General features: G+C 44.2%; 1 protein-coding gene and 1 long non-coding RNA gene across 2 annotated transcripts in view; both read right to left on the bottom strand.

Moving 5' to 3' along the window:
* LOC144791166 (uncharacterized) overlaps positions 1 to 8,453 on the bottom strand; it is a 166,221-nt gene extending 157,768 nt beyond the window's left edge. The window contains exon 1 of the long non-coding RNA XR_013602316.1: positions 7,369 to 8,453. This is a non-coding gene — a long non-coding RNA (uncharacterized LOC144791166). The remainder of the gene's footprint in view (positions 1 to 7,368) is intronic.
* A 33-nt stretch (positions 8,454 to 8,486) lies between these two features.
* EPHB1 (EPH receptor B1) overlaps positions 8,487 to 24,272 on the bottom strand; it is a 956,362-nt gene continuing 940,576 nt past the window's right edge. The window contains exons 14-16 of the mRNA XM_078665818.1: positions 14,679 to 14,872; positions 13,812 to 13,967; positions 8,487 to 8,620 (exon numbers count right to left, since the gene is read on the bottom strand). Coding sequence (XP_078521944.1) covers positions 8,512 to 8,620; positions 13,812 to 13,967; positions 14,679 to 14,872 — 459 coding nt within the window. The 3' untranslated portion in view covers positions 8,487 to 8,511. The remainder of the gene's footprint in view (positions 8,621 to 13,811; positions 13,968 to 14,678; positions 14,873 to 24,272) is intronic.

Raw genomic sequence — 24,272 nt, 5'->3', positions numbered from 1 at the left:
TCTTTTTTTTACAAAAATGAGCATTAGGCTGGACAGTAATGATAGTGTCTGTTCCATAACGTTTGCGCTCTGAGGGATCCCACCCCCACACTAGCTCCTTGAGAAGCCTTGGACTCCTTGCCTTGAGAGAACTGAGAGGCAACATGCTGAAGGGTTGTACTTGATGTTGCCCTCTTGCACAGTGACTAATGGTAAACTTCTGAAAAAGCCAGTAAAGTTTAGTTTGGTTAACAGAGACCATTGCTGTTTCAAATGTAAATGGAATGGTATCGTTCTGACCATACATACTTTGTAGGGAGTGATATTTAATGGCTAGAAAACACACGCCCATTAGCAAAGATCAAGAAATGCTGTGACACAGGATAAGCACTCTCCATGTGTTGCTTCAGCCAGGACACTAGAATGGCAGAAATTTGGAAGATGGCTCTTTTTTCCCCAATGTTAGCCCAGTTGGTCTCCTGCATGAAGCAGTGGCACGAAATTGAATGGTTTTGCTGTCTATCTTAGATGTCTCCTCTTGAATTTATGGCTTACCTCAATATGCTTTTGGATGTCTCAACCAAGGGTAGTTTTAGTCTCCCAGCATTCTGATTGGTTGACTTTACCCTTCCATAGCTAGTGTTGCTTGCATTTTAGAAACTATTTGTTTCTTTTCCTTTAAGCACATAGTGGGAGTGCCTGTGTATTTGCTTTATCCTCTGGGTGCTTCTTCCCCATTCACATTGCCTGTGCCCCAATCGCTCTCGGAGTTGTTTCCCCCAGTCCCTCTGCATGTCCTCTGCTTCCCTGTCCTTTCCAATCTTAAAAGATGTTTTAAAGTACCACGTCTACAACCTCACGCCCAATCCTCAATTGCTTTCCTGATTCTCCTTGCTTGTCGGCTCTTTTCTTGGCTCTCTCTAACTTTTTTGGCAACACCAAGCTATCAGCTGAATGAATCCCTTTTAAAATGGGAGTTTACCCACTTGAAGATGGCCACCCGCGCATGTGCTCCTGTACACAGTGGTCACAAAGAAATCCATTTGTATTACTTGAAGAAACCCATTCAAAGATGACCACCACGGATGTATGGACATTCATGGGTACTATAAAAAATTGCAGAGGCAAAGTCAACAGGTTTTGTTGCCAGTGCTTTTATTGGCTGTCAGTAACAACTTAGTGCATCTGCTCTGAATGTATTGTTTTGTGCAAGAAATAAGAATCTCCCTTTATTCACATAATGTGCTTGGTTGTGTGTCCTATGGCAGGAGAGACTTAAATGCGACATGCAGGGTCTAACAGTGAAAGGCTGCCAGAGACCGTGGTAGAGACTCAGACAGGAAAAAAAAACCACTCAAATAAGAAGACAAATGGCTCAACAGACAAGCGGATCATTGCGTGGACATGACAGCAGGCAAAAAGATGGACAGATGGAAGACTGGGATGATGGAGAGATAATTGTTGAGAGATAATGCTGTATCGATGGGTAGATGGATTGATGGAGGAATGCATAGATTGATGGAGAGCAAAATATAAACACAATGACAGCAGGAAGACAGCTTCATGGAGAGAGACGGATACATACTGGAGACATAATAGAGAAAAGCAGCTAGCTGGATGGATCATTAGATGGTTAGACACACAAATAGTTAAACTTACATCTGGAAAGACAAAACACATGGATATACTTATAGATGGACAGACTTATGAAATGCCCAAATAGGAAGACTGAGGAAAAGATCTGAGGGAGCAAGATGGTTGGTGCTTCATGCAAATACAGCCTTGAGGTACATCATAGACACCCTTGTAGTGAGAAAGATGCCACGTGGAGTGAGACACTAAAAGACCCCAAGGCAGAGGTTTTCAAACTGGGGGGGCAGGCCCACCTGGTTGGGCCTTGAGTGATCTCGGAGGTCGACAGTCTCTGGCCATCACGCTTTGTTTCGAGTTTTAAGCCACCTTGTAATGGGCCATCACTAACAAAGTTTGTCATTTATATGTTGACTGGGAGTATTTGCAAAAAGGGGTAATAGAGCTTAACAGCAATGTTTAAATATGTTTAGGCAAATGTAAACATTACAAGCTTAGCAGAATAATTGTGAAAAAATTGAGGTGGCCCGAGGATTTTTTGGTTGGGGTGGGGGGCACATCATTAAGAAGTTTGAAGACCACTGTACTAGGGGCATTAGGTGCTTCATTAGTGCTGACAGTAGGAGAATTTACTTACGAAAGCAAATGGGGCCACCGAAGCCTACACCCATCTCAGTGGAAGTGCTATGGTGGGCAATGAGTGCCCACTTTCTCTCACATCTTTCAAAAGACTATATAATAGAAACACTTTCAGCTGAATGACACCACAGAGCGCGATTTCACGCTAGTGCTCTGCCCTGATCAGTCTATTTAATCAATAATGATGCTGGGTTTTAAATTAAGTTTTGTTGGACCAGGACAAAGGGCATGCATTCGTCATAGAGGCAGGACCAGATACGCCTATTGAGCAATCAGGCAGTGACGAAATACTGACGAATTGTGTGACAAATCAGTGTGTGGTTCATTTTTAGGTGGTTTGCAGGCCTGTTTTATGGTATGTGGACTGATTTTTTCTGTGGATTTCCCTGATCTTACCATGGAAAATGCCTGCAGCAAGCAATCTCCCATAATGTGGAAAACTTCTTTACAGCGCATCTTCACAAGTTGAATACTGCTCCGATTGCCCACAGCACCAAAATCTGCACGTTTCGGTCAATACCGAGAATGTTTCCCCCCCCCCACCCCAAAAAATCGGCAAATTTGACCTGGAGATATTTATCGCAAAAGCCATAATTGCAAAATGTGTGGTAACATCAGTTATACAAAACAATGGTATTGTCAGTAATTTAGCCACAGCTTCATTGTTAATTGAAAAATGTGCAGTGTTCATTATGTCTTCCCTAGAATTTCTTTAATGCATTCCGCAACTTATTTTTTGAGCTTATTGCAATGCAATTTGTGTTTTGGTTTTGGAACATATTACATATCCAATAAATAGGCATGAGAGGGGCATCCTGGGTCTGATTTTAAACCCCAGAAGTGATGTCACAGTCTCTGTGACGTGTCATAACTCACAGAGCATAAAGTCAGCCAAAATAAACTGTCCATGAGGCTCTATATAAAACATTTGTTAATGTTAGAAATATTATTGTATGTGTAAAAAAAAGGACCGATAAACCAATATATACCCTACCCTTACAAGTCCAAAGCAGATATTATAGGAAAACTAAAGTAAAGTATAAATTAGGGAAGATAGTCACAGAATACAGAAGAATACTCATTAGGTTGCAGGGCTTAGTGCTTTTTGCATTTATGCCCCAATCAGATTATTCAATACCATATTTTTTAATGTTTACACTGTATCTGCAGGTGATGCAGATCCCTATTTAGGCGGGTAGTCCAGGGGCCAGATATACTTTTGGAAAAAATCTGTTAATGCCACCAGGGCTAGACGGGGAACAAAATTAGGCCCGGGCACGGAAAGTAAAAGTGGCCCACATTTGTGGATAATGACCTTTCGCTGCTTAGTATCAAGAGTAAATTTGGGAATAATTTCTGATAAATTAAGCTTTCTAAACTCGTTGGGTCAGTAGCTTTGGCCAAGACTAGACACACCACTGGGCACTGCATTATTCCACTGCAACTCACCCACAGGTCTCCTCGCCTGATCATCAGGCCTATACATTTTTTCTACTTTGGGTGCTTGAATATGCTAGTAACCTATTGGTGTCTTAGTCTGTGCTCCCCCCACAAAGGCTCATGGATATCCTGTATTATATCAGGCCGTGAGTCTGAGAACCAAGCACATCCTTCGTGTCTGGAGACTTCTGTTCACCCTCAAGGAACCAGGGGTCTTCCTCTTTTGGTTGTCAATCAGGAGTCTCTCTGCAAGCGATGTCTTTGGGGATTGTATACAACTTTGTACATGATGTCCTTTGTACTATGGGAAGAGACTTGATTTGAATCTGAAAAAGTTGCAGGAATTCACTCCAAATGCCTTTCTTTTCTCTGTCTCTTTACCCTTTTCTTACTTGCTATGTGCTTTTAGGTTTGAAAACCCCATTCTCGTTATACACTTATTCCATGTTATAGTAGGTTAGCAGTGTACAGCTAAATTAGACACCATTCGTATTCATGTTATGCAACCCACTGAGTAATCCCTGTAATGTGTGAGCTTCAGTTACCGAGTGTGACTCCATTTTGTATTTCGCAATCCCTATTAAGCTGTGTCTGAACTAGGCCCCATTACTCGTCTTGCTTGCCTCAGCTGAACACTGAAAATGAATTATAATTTATTTTCTGCTCAAGGTTGCCTACTAACTTACTAATGAATAGGCCATTCTGCCCTCGAATACCTATCTGTGTGTGTTGCTCTGCTCCCACGTTTGGAGACACTCAGACCCAGCACGGCAACCTTGAGACTATGATAGTGTGTACCCATCCAGCAGGTGGTAGCCCATCCTTCTGTGCCTCCTTTGTTCACATTCGGTCTAAGTCGGTAACTTTCCACTGAGGCATGGTTGGAGGTTCTTGGGAGGAATGGTTATGCATTGCAGACTGTTGGGGGTCAGTCCCTCTGCAGACATCTTAGGGTGCAGCTCAGATAGAACTCCTCTGCAGAGTATTGCTAATAAACAACTGTTTGTATGCTCTGCTGTCTGACCGACTCTTCATTTGGTAGAAGGCAAGTAGGAGGTTGTAGATAACCTGGGTGGCTCTAAGGGCCACTTCCTTCAGTGCACCTCTCTCATTCTCCCTATCACTTTTTGCCCCTCTCTAGTTCTTCCTTTTTCTTCCATACGCTCCTTCTTTCTCTTTCCGTGGTGTCTCTCATTGTACGTATGTGCTTCACTCAGTCTCTCATATTTCCCCTCTCTATTTCCCTATCTTTATCTGTCTACAAATCCCCCTCTCTCCCACTCCTGTCTCCCCTGGGGGCTCTTTCTTCAGATATTTGTATATCTCTCATACACTTATTTCCCTGTCATTTTTTATCTATTCTTTGTTTTAGTTCATTTTTTTTGTATTACAAACCTTCCCTTTTTCTCCTGTCTTGCTCTTTTGCGTCAGTCTCTTTCACGTCCCTGCGCCCCTTGACTTTCTTTGTACTACACCTTAAGTTATATTCTTATGTGTTCCCTAAATTGCATTGCTGCAGGCAGTAATGGAAAGTCCTCCTGTGCTTAGAGGCATTATTTAAATCAAAGAAAAATACACAGGTGGAATTTCCTTTACCATTCCATCCCTTTGATGAAGGAAATTCAACTAGTAGATTGAAATCTATATTTAGCACTACATCCTGGAATGCCAACAACCTCCAACCTAGCCCTAGACGGAGGGAGAGAATTAGGATAGTGCATATGCTTGAGGTAGTAACCATCCTTCCATTTTCCTCATAAATCAGTAATTGTTTTACATCCTCTTCTGCTTTCTGCTCCATCATTTCTTTTGTCATTCACTATTTTGTTTTAGTTTTATACAGTGCAAACTCTACCCAATGGTATTGGATCGCTTGACACATTCATTTTGTTTTTTTAGGCACAGGGAGATTAGGTAATATGTCTACAAACCTCAGGATGTTGAGCCAATGCGGAGACTCAAGCCTGGTTCCCAAGTTGGCAGCTCTGGCCATTACATCACATCCTCTATCACTTTCCTGTCTCCCTCTTTTCCACTTCCGCTTTCCCGCTTTTACTCTATCTTTAATAATTTCCACCCTTCTCTCCACTGTCTTCAATCGCTTCTTGACCAAATATATTCCTCATTCCTTCTATCTGTAACTCCAGCACTCTTATCCTTGCTCCTCTACCTTTCCTTTCTTTCTCACTTGATTTCGTTTTTCCATATTTATTTCATTCTTCTCCACTCTGCTGTCTCACTTCTCCCTTTGTCTCTCTCCACATTACTCTACTTACTCAATTCATTTTGTTACTGTCCTGCCATGACTATACTTCCTCCCCTTTGTCATTTTGGCCCCGAATAAACATTTTTCATAGTAGTTGTTTATTTTTTTGTGTTGTCAAAAAGGTATTTTTTGTTTGTTCATTTTTGTTGTTTATATGGGTTTTTTTTTTAATTCAATGGTGAACAGGAGTCCCCTCGCAGTTTTTAAGATGACAAGGTGGCTGCAGGCGCCCGGGCTCGTCTGTCTGCTGCTGAAGACAAAAGTAGAGCCTCTTGGATGGCCACCACATGCAATCTGTCTCCCTGCACAGGCCCCTTTCAACCCAGCCCTAGGTAACATTACTGCTAGCGGTGACGTCCAAAAATAGCACATCCACTCCAAGTAGCCTCACCGTCACGCTGAGAAACTCAAGATTTTAGGGGACACACCAAATGCTGTGCCTGCTCAGTGTAACTTATTGTACTGCTGCTGAGACAATGAACCTGACATTATTCTGTAGTTAGCTATAATGGGCTTCGTTCTTTCATCTAAGGCTGCAGCACACTCTAGGGTCAAGCACAGGGGGCTAAGACAGCCCAGGCAAATGTGATTTTATCTACAACTGAAAAAAACAGCCCACTAGCTATCCTTTGCCTCAGGCCCCTCGGGCAATGACCTGCCCTGTCAATCCGATGCTAAATGTCACCATATATATTCATGAAAGCCTCGAAAACTTGGCTTCTTGCCAAGGACTCTCAGTACTGGGGTTAACTGGCCCAGTTCCCTCTATTAAGTTTATGTTACTTAGGGTCAGCAGTTCTTCTCCAATAACTATTTAGGGCCTAATTATGATGTCGGGCGGAAAGCCTCCAACCAGCGGTCACAGGCTTTATGCCTGACATGGTAGGTTTCAGTCTGCACGCCTTATAATGATGATGCAAGTCAGAGTTGAAACCTGTAGGGTGATTCCGATGTTGAGCCCGTAGGTGCGTTGGAAGGCACCATAATCCCCTAATGACAGTGGAGCCTGGCTTGGCTCCGCCATCGCATCGGGATTATGATGGAACTTTCTGTCTGGCCTTTCATGACGGGCCACCTGCCATAAAAAGGCAGGTGGAAAGTGACTTGGGGGGCACATCCCTGCCTCACAGTGCAGCTTTATTTCTAAACATCCATTTTGTTATGGATGCTTGTGTTGCAGGCCACTTTCACCCACCGCACAAGCTGCCATAGCAAAATGGATGTTTCCCCCAAATTGTGAGGTCGGAACAGCCAACCTAGGTCAGGCAGTTCCAGACTGCTTCAGGCCGACATCGTAATGAGGCCCTTAACTCAAAAACAGAGATGGGGTACAACCGCCTACGCATTATTGTAGGATAACATAAGATTGCATTCAAACACAAGTAGGGCACATTGTAGCAGTAACTGGAAAACTGTCTCAATGTATGGAGAGAATATATTCCAAATTCACCTACCTTTTGAGTCATGAAGCATCAATGGAGGTTCCAACTTAAAACAACTGCAGTCTGCATGACGATGGCAGGATGAAAAGCTAGAGCTCTGGACTGAATGCCTTTCTGGTGGGCTTTTTCAATGAAGGAGGACTCCAAACGAACTCAGCCAAGTATCAATCTCCAAACCTATTGCTCCTCCATATGCCCATGCAGTTCACAGGTTGGGCAACAGTTACAAAAAAACATCTGTCATCCCAGCCTCCACCTGGCTTGCACCGCTGATGTCAATGATTTTTGTAAGGTTCATTCTTGTACTCTGGTCACTTGTGAGATATCCATTGGGCTAAAAGCTCCCATGGTCTTGCTAACAAACACCAACCTGCACTTTTCTCTGTTCGACCTGATACACTGACCGGCGGTAAATTCACATTTTGCTTTCAAACTAAAACGAGACAGACGCACATGGAGACAGATTAGCAGGTCTCTTAATGTTGTCTTTCCCTTACCCTCCTCCCCCAAGTCTTTTTTCCCTTTTTGCAAAAAAAATGCAAGTGAAAAAAGAAAAAAAATCTTATTTTAATTACAACCCCATCTTCAATATGAAGATTTGTAAAACGATGGAAGTGAATGGATCTGACCCTCCCGCCCCCTCAATGCAGCCATGACAGAAGCAAAAGTCCTTTGGTAATCGGACAGAATGGGCATCCTTGGGCCACCATGGAAGCAAATGAAGTGTGATGAACAACAGGGTTGGTCGATCAGTTGGTGTTGACGTTTTACATTCCATCACTCCAGGTTGTTCACTCCCTGACTGTTATTTTTGATGTTAGGGTGGAAATTCACTTTAGGGATTTAACTGTCCCAGAGCAGGGTCTCCGACTTCGCTGTCGTCTTTTCCAACACATAGTTTGGCTTTCACATTGTCTATTAAAATACATTATTTGTATACATTTATAGATTTGCTTGTGTTGGGTTCTCCCTGCGGCATCAGTAAGGCTGCTTTGTCGGTGATAGACCGAGGTTTCTGTGCAGCGTCCACCTCAGACTTCAAGCCTCACCAGCTGTGGAGTTTCAAGGCTTGGCCAGTCTTCACCTCCCAAAGACCCTGCTCCCCTCCCAGCCCCACCCCTGTGTTTCTCCCCATCCCTTCCCCCAGCCCTGATCTCATGCTATGGAAGTGGGCGACTGGCTGATTTGCACCCTCATGGATTGAACGCTGTTCAGGATCTTCTTCTGGTGTCCTGCCAACGTCACGCCTATCCTCAAGAGGTCCCTGCAACGGTAAGAAAAACAACTTAGTTGAAGAATAATGGGGCATGCAACATATCATTTTTTAATGCAGAACATGTGTTTTCCCTCCCATTAAGCCATTCACATTGAACTGCTAAGAAGTGGTACCTGGGTAACCATTTAGCATCGCCATGGTTTACAAATTTAATAACGCCTGAGTTTTCACCATCCCACCAAAGTCCCATGACCACACGTTGCTTGCATTTGATTGATGCATTATGATTGCCAAGAAGTATAATCTAGTGATTGGAACATTTGTTTAGGTTTTGGCAGGCTGTGGTTTCGGGTCACCGATCTGTAAACAACATGTTATTTTATTTTGTTCAAATGGTTCACCTACCTTAAACAACAATACCCCAACCTAATAAAGGAAAAATGACCAGAAGAATACCTTGCACATGACTCTGGCTGGGTGACTCTTCTAGTAGTACACCACAGTTCATTATTAAAATACTACTCCTGAAATCCAGAGAATGGCAAAAGTAGTTTCAAGAATTGGGGGCTCTCCCATGATCTTATTCATAGCCAAGTCACTGGACCTTATTGTGCTAGCTTCTCGTGCCTAAAAAGCCACATGGCACCCACAGTAGAAGCTGCACGATCGTCAAACAATCAATGCTCCTGGAAGTAGAACCTTAAAGAAGTTCACATGGCTCTAATCCTGCAAAACCATTTTTCCTATGAGAACGTCAATAATGGGTATTCGGCTAGCTGACTAGACCACATCAATGCTGCCCTCATGAAGACCCACCCTAAATGCATCCACTGGATTAGCAGTAGAGTGCATAAATTCTCACAAATTACTGCTTTCCTTATGTTAACTACATTACTCCCACCTAGCAGCCAGAACGACCTTCAAACATACATTACAAGCAGAGACATATCAGAGATGCCCAGTCTACCCACCCGCCTAAACTAAATTCAACCTAGATTTTAAAACAAAACATGATTCTTACAATTTTCACTACTGTATTAGTGGTAAGCCATCTTCAACAAGATCTCTCTTTATTTCCAAGGTGAGGGACCCTAAGTCACAGATGATCATGATTTACCACTTGATGGAAACATCTTCTATGTTCTAAACCTTCCGAGAGCTGGCTCTGTTACTTCTTACACTACTCTTTGCTTGGGCATAACTGAGAAGAATAACGTCTAACAGTTAAAATTGATTCTAGCATAAAAGACACAGGGCCCGATGTAGGTCACCAAATACCGGTCGGTAACGGACGAATTCGGCCGTTACCGACTGGTATTTGGTGATTGAGATGTAGGGGCCATTTTTTACAGATTCGGTAAATTTACCTAATCGGTAAATTTACCGAATCTGTAAAATACCGAATCGGTAATTTTACCGATTCGGTAAATCCCAGATGTAGGTAGCACTGTTTACAGTGCTACAGGCCTTCAGAATTCGGTATTTTATGACCCAATACAATTGGGTGGTAAAATACCGAATTCAGGTGTACATGCACATCTGTGCATGTACACCTGTGCCATGTGACACACAGACATGCCCTTTGGGCATATATGTGTGCCACATGACACACAAGCTTGGAATTGGGGTGCTACAGGGTGTAAAAGTGACACCCTGTTCACCCTTGCAGGATTCGGTATTTACCGAATTCCTAAATACCGATTCGGTATTTCCCATTGATTCCTATGGGCTTCAAGGCCCATAGGAAGGAATGGGAAATAGCGATTCGGTATTTACCGATTCGGTAAATACCGAATCGTACAGAATCAGTAATTTATTACCTACATCTGCCTGCTTCCGATTTACCGACTCTTAAATACCGAATCGGTATGATTCGGTATTTAAGAGTCGGTAAATCGGAATTACCTACATCGGGCCCACACTGAGGCAAGCCGAGAGATAACCTGCTGTGCTTGACTGCACACTACCCCTCTCACAAACGTAGCCTTATTAACAGTCCGGTTTTCTTGCAAATTCTGGCCCTGGGAAGGTGCTTAAACAAGTCCCAGGGGTTATTACAGCAACTTTTTGTAAACATCCACTTTTCCAGCATTCAACGCTATCTTGAACCACTGCTAAGCAGGGTCTTCTTACAGATTTTGGGGGCCCTAGGCCAAATGTATTTTGCAGCTTTGAATTTATGATTCATTTTCAGCTCTTTTGTCAGGTAACTTATGGCACACAGGCACACTCCTCCAAATTTTAAAAGGTTTTTACATCTAATATTCAGGAATAGCGACCTGTGTTTTCAATATTGCAATGCAGCAGCAGCTCACTAATATTACTGCAAATAATCACTGTGATACCCTCCCATTTCTCATATGTGAGGTCCTGTTTTGAACTGAAAAAACTTTTCTTATGGATGTTGCATGAAATATATACACAATATTTTGCTGCAAAATATCTGTAATAGACTCACATATTATCCACATTAAAAATAAATTAAAGGGAAACGCAGGTTCTATCAGGGAGCCCCGTGAAAGGCTGGGACCCTAGGACAGAGCTCACTTTGCCCATGCCTTAAAAGGTCTCTGCTGCTAGGCCAGGTTTAAGCCGAACAGGAGCACACATTATGTTATAGTTACAATGGTAAACAGCCATAGTCAAGAGGAAGGAAAGGTGTCTGCACTATCATCCGACTCAAATGTTTGATGTGAAGAGTTAGACACAGGGGACTAGTCTGCCAGACGACAGGTTAATTTTATCTAAAACGCAATCTGGTCTGCAACGTGCCCTTGATAGATTCACAGAGTTTTGCAACGACTATAACCTTTCAGTACATGTTGATAAAACCAAGTATATGGTGTTGCACAAACATAAACATATCAAAAGCAAAGTTTTAATGAATGGCGTGCTTTTGGAGCAGACGGATACATTCACATATTTCGGTGTGACCATGGGTAGGAGGATGAATTAGTCCCCACAGTTAGATGTCTTAGTACTCAGGCATAATCAGCTAACAGGCGCCCTACATAAAGAATATAGACTTTCTAGTACCAAACCTGTTGGCCCTGCTATAGCGATTTATAATGGGAAAATTAGAGCTTCCATTATATACGGCGCAGAACTTTGGGGGACTGAAAACGTAACCCCCCTTGTGACTGCGCAAAATAAATTCCTGAGACTATTGACTTCCTTGCCACAATCCACCCCCATCAAGCCCCTATTTCTAGATCTAGGATGTGCATCCATTGATGAAGTGGCAGGGTTTAGACCCCTAGCCTACTGGAGGCGGATCTGGATTACTCCTGAACTGGCACCATATGCCTGCGCCCTCAAGCATATTAGACAGTCTGTCCAGACTGCCAAAATCAAATGGCTGCAGAAGATTAAGAACAGCTTGATTGATATGGGCCTCCGCCACCTGTGGGATGACCCGACAGGGAATCCATTCCCCAGTAAAAATGAGTATAAAAACTTATACTGGGCTATGAGTACTAGGAAAACTGTGTCGTTGGTAGATAGTAGTTAGCTTACAGCTCTTTTCATGGAACACAAACTTTTGTCAGGACTAAAGGTTTATTGGAATCTAATTACCATCCCTGGTGATAGAAAACTCTATCACCAATTTAGAGTAGGGAGTCTCCCCATAAGATCTTTTACTGCTAAATGGAACAAAACTCAGATACTGTTTGCCCCTCATGTAATTTACGGGAAGAAACAATAACACATGTACTTTTTGTATGTCCTGCATACAAGGGTCCACGTCGTAGGAGGCTTAGGCCCTTGTGCTCTAATTTAAGCACTAGATCCAGCATAACGGCCTTCCGTATCTTGGTTTCGAACACTCGCCCAGACATAGTTATTGCAGTGGCTAAATTTTTAAGTTGGTTTTGGGCCTTGAGACGGCAAGCTAAGAAGGCCAACTAGATTGTACTATGTGGTTAATGTTTATTTACCATTAGGTTGGCTCTGGGGTGTATTTTTATATATTAACTTGCCTTCTTTGTCTTATTGATTTATTTTTTTCTCTTATGTTTTAAATTTTAGGAATATTCGATAATGATGATATTAACTTTTGTGAGTAGGTGTGCTCTTAAGATGTATTTATTGTTTTAGATGACACCTGTTGCTCTGTCTTTTATTATTGTAAAAATATAGAATAAAGACTAACTAGACTTGACTTGACTAGTCTGCCATTCTTTTCCAACTTAGCATTTGAAGAAGGGTGAATCTGCTCCTACTAGCTGGACCAATTGCAATGTATTGCACTGCCATAATGTCTTCCTTGTCTCTTCAACTGACCTCAAGCAACCACAGGGGTATCCCTAGCTCCAGCTCCAATGTTTATGTACAGCGTTCTATCCCCCTGATTGATTAATTTCAGCTTCAAATGTTTACTTATGTAAACCATACTTATATAATATTTGGAATTGATGGAGAAAATTTGAACACCAAAACTCTGAATTCGGCATGTGCCCATATTCAATGCAAAATTGGCTGGAGGCCATGTTCTTAATATCCTAGGGACAAAGCCAAATTTTTGATGCCTGGGGCATTAGGAGCAGTCGGAATTTGAGTTACTGGCCGGGCAACATGGGCCTCTACCCACCTGCATTTCCTCTTCGGCATGGCTTTAGAGTACTTCTTAATCGGCGGGTCAACATTGTGATCCAACGCTGTTTTAAATGAAGATTCTCAAACACACTCTGCCTTTATTCCCATAGGTGCAAAGAAGAAACGTAATGTTTCCTTAGTGTTCTAATAATTAGATAGCATCTCTGGTCTATAAGTGGGACTTCCACAATATATGGTCTTTCACAGCCAATATATGCAGAAGTATGCTGGCCATTGGTATTTGGAACCAGCCGGCACAAATATACTTTTAGATGTTTTGCCCTTCTTATTTGCTTGCCAGTGGATTGCTGGACTCAATTCAAATACCTGTGGATTGTACATAAAGCTTTCCAGTCAGTCAGTCAAGATTTCCTGGCTAATAGATGTGACACCATATTACTGTGCACACCATGTGATCTTTTACCTAGTACTTCAAACTGTACAGGGGCAGAGCCTTTTCCATCCAGACTGCAAGGCTACATAATTCTGTGTCAGCCTGCCTGGGTTATGATCGTCTACCCTTTCCCATAAGCAAGTTAAGATATGACTATTTAGATTGTATTTGATTAGCCGGCAAAATCCCCCATTCCAGTCCACCATGACTGTCTCTCAAGGTGCCATGATGTTTATTTGATATACTCACTCTGAAGTAATTTGGGAAACAAGCTGAAGAGATGTGAACCCAGCATTGAGAAGGTTGTCCCTGTACTGACCCATCTTAATGGCATCAAGCCAGTCGTCCACTGAGGTAAAAGCGGTGAAGTCTGGGATGGAGCGGTCTAGCAGTGGCTGAGAAGGCCTAGAGGGGAAAGAGAGTTATAAGTGAGACTGTACAACAAACTAACACATCAAGTGTTCAAACATTACAAACCATGCAAAATCGGCTGATAAAAGGGCATGTACAGTCCCCTGCTTCCCCAATCACTTTTTCTCACGCATCATATTGGCTGCAAAAACAGTGAACTCTAACATTTTTCTATATCTGGTCTTTAGATGTCACTGGTACTCCCTTTTCACTTCCACCCTCTCCCAAAAACACTCTGGCTCCTATTCTCTCCTTCTGCTGATGGGGCACACACGCGTGTGTGTGTGTGTGTGTGTGCGTATGGTAATTGGGAATGTAAAAAAAATATATTTTGTGAGAATTGTAAAGGTTTTAATCAAATAATAGATTTCACAATAATTTAATTGTAGACAAAGTCACAGAACTCGGTATCTGGGAGAAACTTCTTGCATGAAATTTGTTTGTGAAATACATTTTCCTGCAAAACTTTTATTGCGAAATTGGAGATTTACAGGCAGGGTCAAGACATAACAACCATCGAGTGTTGCATGGTTAATAAGAATGCTCCAATGGTCACCGTTTTCTCTGACCACACAAAAGTTATAAGTTGAAATTGTGGTGCACGGTAGATACATTGTCCTGGGGTGCCCATGGAGAATGAATGAGGAATGGAGGAAAACATGGCTGATTTTTCTAGTTTTTATGCTATGAGCAATGCAGACTTACACAGCGGTGATGGTTGCCACGGTCTTGAGACTTGCTGGATTGCGGATCATCTTGTCCAGGGTGTTGACAATCTCAGTGAAGCGAGGCCGGGAATTTCGGTCCTTCTGCCAGCAGTCCAACATTAGTTGGTGTAGAGCAGCTGGGCAGTCCATGGGAGGGGGCAGCCGGTAATCCTGTTCAATAGCGTTAATGACCTGCAGAGGAAGGTAGAAGCATGAAGGCTGCAGGGTGAGAAAAGCGCTAAAACAAAAACAGGAGGCGCAAACAATAATCTAAAACAATTGTGAGAAAATAGAATTAAAAATATAGTTCATAAGGAAGATCACATGATTCGTTTACCATTTGTGAAAAAAATGGCCAAATGGCAAACTTCTCATGCTGAGATGCTCGTCCTGTCCTGCTCCTAGAGTCATTTGGCATTCTGATACTTGCAGTCCTGCATTTATCATGCTAATCTAAACCACAAATACCAGAATGCAAAGATGTATAGAATTGGGGAACCAGTGAAGGCTCGAGCTAGATATCAGGGTCTAACTCAACACGAGGTCTTTTGGACCCACGAAGATAAAACAAGCAGAGCCTGAATGTGGCTTCCGCCCGGAACCCTTACCTGAGAGGAGGGAGGTGAGCTTTAGATGCGCTGATCGTATAGACACAGTGAAATGGAGTGAAAGTGCTCAGAAAAGGGCGTCATATCAGTGATTTTGAAACAGCAGTATGTCGCTCAACATGGCCTTCAGTTAGACGAGTTTCCCTGAACGAGGTTCCCACTTGCCCAAACTGTGCGATCCTAAACAATTAATTTAATTATCTGTGTCTCTTTCCCCTGATAACCAAATTTGATCATACCTAAAAATAATCCAGTTAATGGCGTGTTCCCCAGCATATGCACAACAAAATCTATTTTTTTGTTACAGTACAGTTGTGAAGACATTGATAAGCAAGGATGCCACTGACTTAAATGCAAGCACGCAAAATAGGCCTGCCCCTTTATTCAGTAAAAAAATACATAATTTGGGTTCAGTGGGGGCCTCATATCTCTGAGTAGCCACTGCTGCTGTGCCTGCTGCACTAATGAGATACATGCACTCGTGTGGAGGATGATTTATGGGTTGAGAAAGCTGCAAAGCACCTGGAATTTAATAATGTCATCACGTAGACCTTGACTATAAAACTAAATTCAAGTTGGTTTAACCACAAATAACCTAACGATTCTCCTGAGCATCGCTGAGATTCTGCAAAGCAATAAAAATTATTCGCATCAGAATTATCCTTCAGTTTCTCTCTTGCCCTTTCTCACATACAACACAAACGTGCATGTACATGCGGGATCTTCAGACACTCACAGATGGTCTCTGGTGCAGTCAGACGGAGAATGCTCTGCTGATATAGATAGATACACCCTCTCAATAAGACAAACATCAAGATGCACATTCAAACAGCTGCGCAAACACTAATGATATAGAATGTCTCAAAGGTTCACAGAAACTAGTGTGCATTGGGAAAGAAGGCAAACAAGTCACGCAGACAGACTCAGCCTACAAGAAGACCAAGGAGCACATGAAAGAGATACAAAGATGCACAACAAACACCTAAAGTAAAAAGAACAAAAAATACAATAGAGGAATGCAGAGAAAAAATGGATGAACACACAATTGAGGAAATATGTTAAGAGACACAAAAATGGCGAGAAATGCTAAGATACCCATACAACATGTATCAGGAATATACACAGATACAGTTGTACACCTGCACAATGCATGCTAAAAATAGGTATAAAAAGACAGAGTATAGGAAAAACGCAACACCCACGCATAAACAGCAAGATGTGAACAGATTAATCCCAACCTGAGCCATGCTCTGTGATGCCCCATGGGAAAGTAAAATACACATGTACTGCATAAAAGTTAAAGAGGTACCGGGAGACATATGTACATGATAAACACTTAAAAGCGGTAGCCAAGAGTAGAAAGAGGTAATAAGGCTACCTAAAGAAAAAAAAAGATAAAATGCATGCTCAAACTAAAGAAAAGTAAAAAGACAGTAAAACAGTTGTTAAAATGGAGCAATTGCAAAAAGCCCACCACATACTCAGACAAAAGATCAAAACTACATTGCACCCTCCAAGAATGATGTACACAAAAATGCAAATGCACCTTACACCTCAAGAAGAGGCACACTCTGAAAGGCCAAGGAGTCCATGCAGACAATACCGTTAAAAGCACAAAGGAGGGGGTCGGGCCAGGGGGGGGAGTGAAGTCGGCGAATATGACGGTACACGGCAGAGCCGCCAGTCGCATCATGAACAAAGGACCTAGAATCTTGCCTTTCTCCACAGGCATTCTATACTTTTCCTATCTCTTTTTTCCCATCCACCACCCCGGGGGGGGCCGCAGAACGCAAAGCACAAGCGACGAAGCAAAACCACCATGACAAACCCAACTAGAGCGGGCCTGGCCACTGACCTGAAGGTAGTGTCCATGAATGTTAAAGGACTGAACCACCCAGTCAAACGCAGGAAAATCCTAGACTACTTGTCCAAACTAAAGGGAGATGTGTACATGCTCCAAGAAACCAAGCTCTCCAAAGAGGAGGCGAACTCACTCAAAGCGAGATGGATAGGGGAGGTACTCTGCTCGCCGGCAAAAGGGAAAAAAAGAGGAGTAATAACCATCCTGAGCAAAAAGGCCACCATGACAACACTAGCAGTAGACACTGATGATGATGGCCGCATGCTCATAGCAAGCGTCCAGAGAGGAAGCGACACAATCCACATGGTCAATATCTACGGTCCGAACTCGGAAGACAAGCAATTCTGGCTGGGAGTGGACAGCAAGCTAGCAGATCTCCCCCAAGAGGACCTCCTGATCACAGCGGGGGACATGAACAAGACGATGGACCAGGCAACAGACAGGCACCCGAGCAGACCGAGTCATAACTCCAACAACAACAACAACACCCTCAAAGACCTATGCACCAAACATCAACTGGCAGACCCGTGGAGGCTCCAACACCCGACAGCGCGAGAATATACCTTCTACTCACACCCACACAACTCTTACAGCAGGATCGACTACATACTCATGTCCAACACACATACCCACCTCATAGAAGATACGGAGATAGCCACAATCACCGTCTCAGACCACGCTCACATAACACTCACTCTAAGTGGGAAACACAATGAAAACCCAACGAGGAGGTGGAGACTGAACGATGACATCCTCCAGAACAGAGAGAACGTCAGAGAAATTGAAGCCACAATCAAAGAGTACCTCGAGCACAACGACAATGGCGAAGTAGGGAAAGACACTGTATGGGATGCCCTCAAAGCGACAATAAGGGGAACTTTGATAAACATCAAGGCCAGGATGAACAGAGGCCGGAACAAAAAACTCCGGGAGCTCGAGAAGGAAATAACAGCACTGGAGAGAGGTCACTGCGCCAACATAATGGACAGAAACACGCTCACGTTGCTCACGAAAAAGAAATACGAGCTGAACAAGATCCTAAGTGAAAGAGCGGGCTCCTGGCTGACGAAGTTCAAGTCGGTCAACCTATGTGCCGCAAACAAAGCGGGGAAACAGCTAGCGTCCTATCTGAAGGCAAAACAAAGGCAACACACGATAGCAGCGATAACAGACCGCACGAACAAATCCCAAACAACGAACAAAGGAATACTAGAGGTTTTCAGACAATTTTACCAAGAGCTGTACACCGAGGATCAAAACTTGAGCAAAGATGCAGGACGTGACCTACTCAGTAAGACCAATCTGCCGAAGCTAGACGAGGCGGAGAGGGAATCGCTCGAAGCTGATATCTCGGAGGAAGAGATTGGAAGCGCCATTAGCCAGTTGAAACGGAACAAGGCGCCAGGACCAGATGGGTACTCGGCGACATTCTATAAAACCTTCAGCGAACACATCAAAACACTGATGGCACAAACATACTCGACCTGCATCCAGAAAGGGAGGATGACGGAGTCCATGTGCGAGGCCAACATCACCATAATCCCCAAGGAGGGGAAAGACCCACAATACCCCCAGAACTACAGACCAATATCGCTAATAAACGTCGACTGCAAGATCTACGCAAAAGTCTTAGCCAACAGACTAAACAGGATCCTGCCGAACATCATCCACCCCTCACAAGTGGGATATATAAAGAACAGACTGTCGCAGGACAACACAAGGTTACTGTGCCACCTGATCAACCACACAGCAAGCAGCAACGAGCAGGCAGTCATGATAGCGCTGGATGCGGAGAAGGCGTTTGACAGAGTCTCGTGGCCCTTCCTGGGTAACTGTCTGGGAGCGTTTGGCCTAGGCAGGAAGTACACGGCGATGGTCATGGCCCTCTACAACAAACCGAAGGCGAAAATAGTGGTGAACGGGAGCGCATCCGAAACACTCACGCTGGGCAGAGGAACCAGACAAGGATGCCCCCTCTCCCCCGGACTATTCCTGCTCGCACTAGAGCCCCTGCTAGCCCGAATCAGGGACAACACCGAGATAACAGGCGTAAAGCTCAAGAGAAAGACCGTCAAACTAGCGGCATACGCCGACGACATCCTAATCACAACAGCGAACCCCTCCACGTCGATAAAAGCTCTGATGGCCACAATAGGTGAATACGCAGAAGCCTCGGGCTACAAACTCAATAAGGAGAAATCGGAGTGTAAACCGATGAATGTCCACACCACAAGAGAAGTCCTAGGCGATTCCGGCCTAGCATGGCAAACGAAACCTCTGAAGTACCTAGGGCTCCACTTTGGGAGAGATCTCACGTCAACTCTCCAACACAACGAGGATCTCACGCTGAAGAAGATTAAGGAGAGACTGGAGTTATGGTCACCAAAGTTCATCAGCTGGTGGGGACGCATTGAAACGATCAAAATGATGATTACACCGGTAATAAACTACACGCTGTCAATGCTACCCCTCCCAATGACAGAGACATTTCACAAAAAATTGGACCAGCTGATAAACATCTTCCTGTGGAAAAACAAGAAGCCAAGGATAAGCCTACAAAAGCTAAGACTGTCAAGAGACCTCGGAGGCCTTAACCTGGCGAACTTCAAGACATACCAGACGGCTTGTCTGGCAAGGCAGGGTATCGCCTGGGTAGACGCCACACAAACGTACAGGCCGGTATGGCTGGAGGTCGAACAAGACATCCTAGGAGGACTCAAGCCAATGGCACTCCTAACAGCGAACCGGCACCCACTGAAAACAAGCGCCATACTAAAACACACCAGAGATGCCCTGCTGAAAGTTGACAGGCTCATGGCGCAGAAGCTGAAGGGCACGGCTTGGGAATCCATCTGGTTTAACTCTAAAGTGACCTACCAAGGGGCGATACTGCACAATGACACGTGGATTGGCGAAGGCATCAGCACGCCCAGCCAATTGGAAACAAAGAAAAAACCGCTGACGTTCCAAAACGTGCAGCAGCTACATGACCTCCCGAACCAAGAGTTCTACAACTTCTTAAAAATTAAAACAGCGATAACAAAGGCTAACCTGTGCGGAGGAGAGCCGGGGATCATCAAGTATATGCAGCTCATCGACTCAGCAGGTCATCAAACGGCAAAAATCTATAAACTACTCAGCCCATCTAAGTTGGCGCAGAACAAAAAAGCAACCAACACTTGGGAGATGCGCCTGGGCAGGCAATTAAATGAAAAGGAGCGAGCAATAATGTGGAGTTCAGCGACAACAAACAAAATCACCCCACAACTAGCGCAAACAAAATACTGGCTGCTCCACAACGCATACTGGACACCATCCAGACTCCACAAGGTCGGCATAGCAGACTCAGACAAATGCTGGAACTGTCTGAAAGAGGAAGGGACCCTCGAACACCTTGTCTTCACCTGCGTGAAAGTTAAGAAGTTCTGGGCACAAATCAACACCTTCCTGAACGATATGCTCAAAACAAATCTGGAGATCAGCTTCGTCAGCCTGGCGACTGAGCACCTAACAGCGGACCTAAAAAGTAAAGAAGAGAGAGAACTCTTAGACCTACTCCTCACAGCAGCCCTCAAAATGATCCTAACGAACTGGAAAAACACAGCCAAAGCAAACTTTAAAACATGGATCAACTGGATTACCTTCCTGAGGGGGGCTGACAACATCACAGGCACGTTCTCGAAAGAACACAAAGCCAAGCTGCACATGTGGGCCCCGCTTGATGAGCTCCTGAGGACGACCCAATAAAGGACAATCAACCCCCCCCCCCCTCTCTTTTCTCTTTTTTCTTCTCCAGTGGAGGGAGAACAATAGACAATGGATATATATGATCGACGCCTGTGTACCTCTATCTGTACTGTATATATATATTTTTGTACGACCTTCTTTGTATACCAATAAAAAATTTCTAAATAAAAAAAAAAAAAAAAAAAGCACAAATTTAAGTATGTATTGAAAAAAGCAAAGGCATTCAAAGAACAAAGACGCACAAGTAACTCAACCATAAAATGGGACACAATGAAATGCAATGTTTGATAAACTAGGATCCAAGAAATATAATAAGAGACACAGGGACGTGAAAACAGAGAGGGATGCAAAAACAAACCAATCAAATGCACACTGAAAGACAGGACAAAACGTAGATGCAAACCAATATATGCCACAAATGGTAAGCCAGAAGAATACACAGATACAAATTAAAAAAACGCAAAGGAAAAGAGTGTACTGATACCTAAGTACATAACGATACATTGGGCTAAAACATAAATATAACACTCTAAAAGATGTAAGGAAAAAAACAAGGAAGACAAAAGATGAAAAAATACACTGGGATGCAATAACACTAACGCAGGTACATCACCGCTGGAGGAAAAAAGCAAATCAATTGAGCGCAGAGGCAGTGATGTGAAAGCTTTTTTTTACAAAGCGAGAACTCGCTCCCAAAAGTCGCTTCAGTTTGTTGCCGAGGCGTATAAGCTCTTGGCGCCCTCGGAATGAGCTCCCGAATGAGCTCATGTTCACACCGAAAGGACTGTTTTGAAAAAGTGCTGCTTTTAGTCCCTTGCGGAAAAGCAGATGTTCTGTCTCGTGTCGCACAGCGATGAGCATTCATTTTAGTCGCTGGCACCTGCGCTGATAAGAGGCCCCATTTCCTCGAGTTTTTGGGCGAGGGACGAAATAAGCTGGCAGTTCGTTTTCTTGGCCTTAAACCTGGATTACGAGTGATCCGTTAAATTTGGGTATGTTCTTTAAGTAACTGCTGCTCACATGCCGTGATTCTGATGTTTGTAGCAAACACCACAGACATACTATTTTTTTTTCACTATACATTTCAGTAGACCTGACGAAATGTACCCCTGGATAAATAAATGCCAGGCAGGGCATGCGGATTTTGCTGTGGTAGGCTTGCGTTGATTGGTAGGTGAGGCCTTCTATGAGCCTCCTGGGTGAGCTCACTCCGACCCCATCCAATCAGAGTGCGTGTGTATAGGTACGGGCGCCCACTCCAGCCGGATCAAAGGTTGGAGGTCAGGCACGCGGCTCGGCTGCCTCCGCCATCTTCAGAGCCGCTGAAGGACCCGGCGAGCGCCAGCCATGCTTCTTCCACGCGGAGCCGCAGTAATTACCGGGCGGTGGGAGGCCCCGGGCCCGGCCTCTCTGATCAGTGATGAAAAGAACGAGGCAGCTCCGGGCGGCGGCAGCGCCGGGGCGGCTGGAGGTTAATCGGAGCCGCGGAGCTCCGCGCTGATTCCTCAGACGTTCTTGGAGGGAAAAGCTCCATCCCTCATTACGTCTGTCGCTCACGACACTACAGGGCAGCCACCGGAGCCACTCTCCGCGCCTGACAAAGCTCCGAACATGTTCAAAGGCCGCTCCACTCCAATTACCTCCCAGCCCACCGGCAGTTCTTTCCAATTTTCTTCCCTTTCATGCTTCCTTTTTCATTTCCAACCTGGTCCATCTTTTGAAAGCTGACACAAGGAGTTGCGGAAGAGACTGAGTAATGGCGAAGATAAGATTCTCTCTATGGCAAACTGGTGCTGGATGCGCACACGGGCTCGTGCTGCAGGGAGGCCGCTGCCTGTGCCACTGGAGCAGTCTCCCTTCAGACCCACCTGCAGCCGGGCACTGCACACCCATTTAACAACGGGAAGTGGGAGGTTCTAAAATAAAAAATCAGGAATTCTTTTTTTCCATTGACATATCACTGCAGAGGCAATTTTAGACGGGAGACGGCTAAAATAAATACATTTTTTACTTCAAAATCGTGAATCTCCTGCCAGAATCGGCTGTGTTGGCGCGTATGGTAATGCAATGAACCCATACACATGCAACGGACCCTGAACCTAAATACAACAAAGACACAATTCTGTGAACCCAGCTGCAGTAACTTAAAAAGGCATGGATACAGTGCTGGCAGTGACCTCTTTTCATAATCCTATAACACCTCCTTCAGTTTTTCCCCAACGTCTTTGAATTCAACAATCAATACATTCACCATTGCTGCTCTATCACTGATAACTCTTAAACCCATTACTTAAAAAAAAAAATCAAGTCACTCATTGCACAAAAGAGCCGTCAGCAGCCAGCCAGTTACAGTGCTTACCATCCCAGATAACAGTACTCACCTGTGGCGTGGATCCAGTCGCGGCTCCTCGAGGGGGTGCTGTGGGGCGGGGGAAGGGCAGGGCCGACCGGTGTTAACTACATAAATAAAACAAATTACATTGCGCGCGCCGCAACGCCATTTGCGTTGCAGCGCTCACAATGTAATTAATTTTCTTTATTTATTTATGTACATAACTCCGGTCAGCCGTATGCCCCAGTTTACTACCCCCCACCCTGCCCCTCCACCGCCCGCAGCACTCGCTCGAGGAGCCACGACTGCGTGGTTCCCAACCCGCTAATGCAAGAGTAAACTTACTTCTTGCACTTCTAAGGTCCCTAAAAACCAAAAATAACACCCTTCTTCCGACAACAATAACCTCCCTACTAGTCACATTTCCACAAAATTTCTCATCAAAATTACCATCAGTTTCCATCTTTACCCCATTGATTTCCCCCTTTTTTTGGCTAGCTCTGCACCTCTGTTGGTCGTCTTATCTCTAACCCTCTGTATCCATAAAAATATGTATTGTTGTTCCAATGTCAACTTTCTCCCTAACTTTGTGTGTGAATCCAGCAGCGGCTTCTCTGCTATGGCGGAGGAGCGTCGTCCCCCCCACCCCCTAGCTTGAGTGTCAGGCAGCAGACAGAAACGGGAAAAATAAAAAGATAATAAAACTATTTTATTATCATTTTATTTTTCTCTCTGCTGCAGGCAGCCAAGTCTGGGCAGTGCCATGAGGAGTTCAGAGGGAAGAGTAGTGCACACTGCAAAATGCGCATGATGGTTTGGCCAGCTGTTTAATGCCATCCAAACTATCTTGCGCATTTTGATCACTCTCCACCCGAGCTGTGTTGTACAGCAGGGTGGATTAGAGGTACAGGCTCCTTGGCCCTGAGAAAGCGTTAAACAAGCCCGCTCAGGCCAATCAGCGCAGCTCTCTTGAGAGCAGCATCTTGATTGGCATCTAGGAGTCTGCGCAGTGTGCAGGGACCCCGAGGGGAAGAATCCAGAGAG

Source organism: Lissotriton helveticus, chromosome 11 (genome assembly GCF_964261635.1).
Source record: "Lissotriton helveticus chromosome 11, aLisHel1.1, whole genome shotgun sequence".
Classification (NCBI taxonomy): domain Eukaryota; kingdom Metazoa; phylum Chordata; class Amphibia; order Caudata; family Salamandridae; genus Lissotriton; species Lissotriton helveticus.
This window is presented reverse-complemented; position numbering and strand designations above follow the sequence as displayed.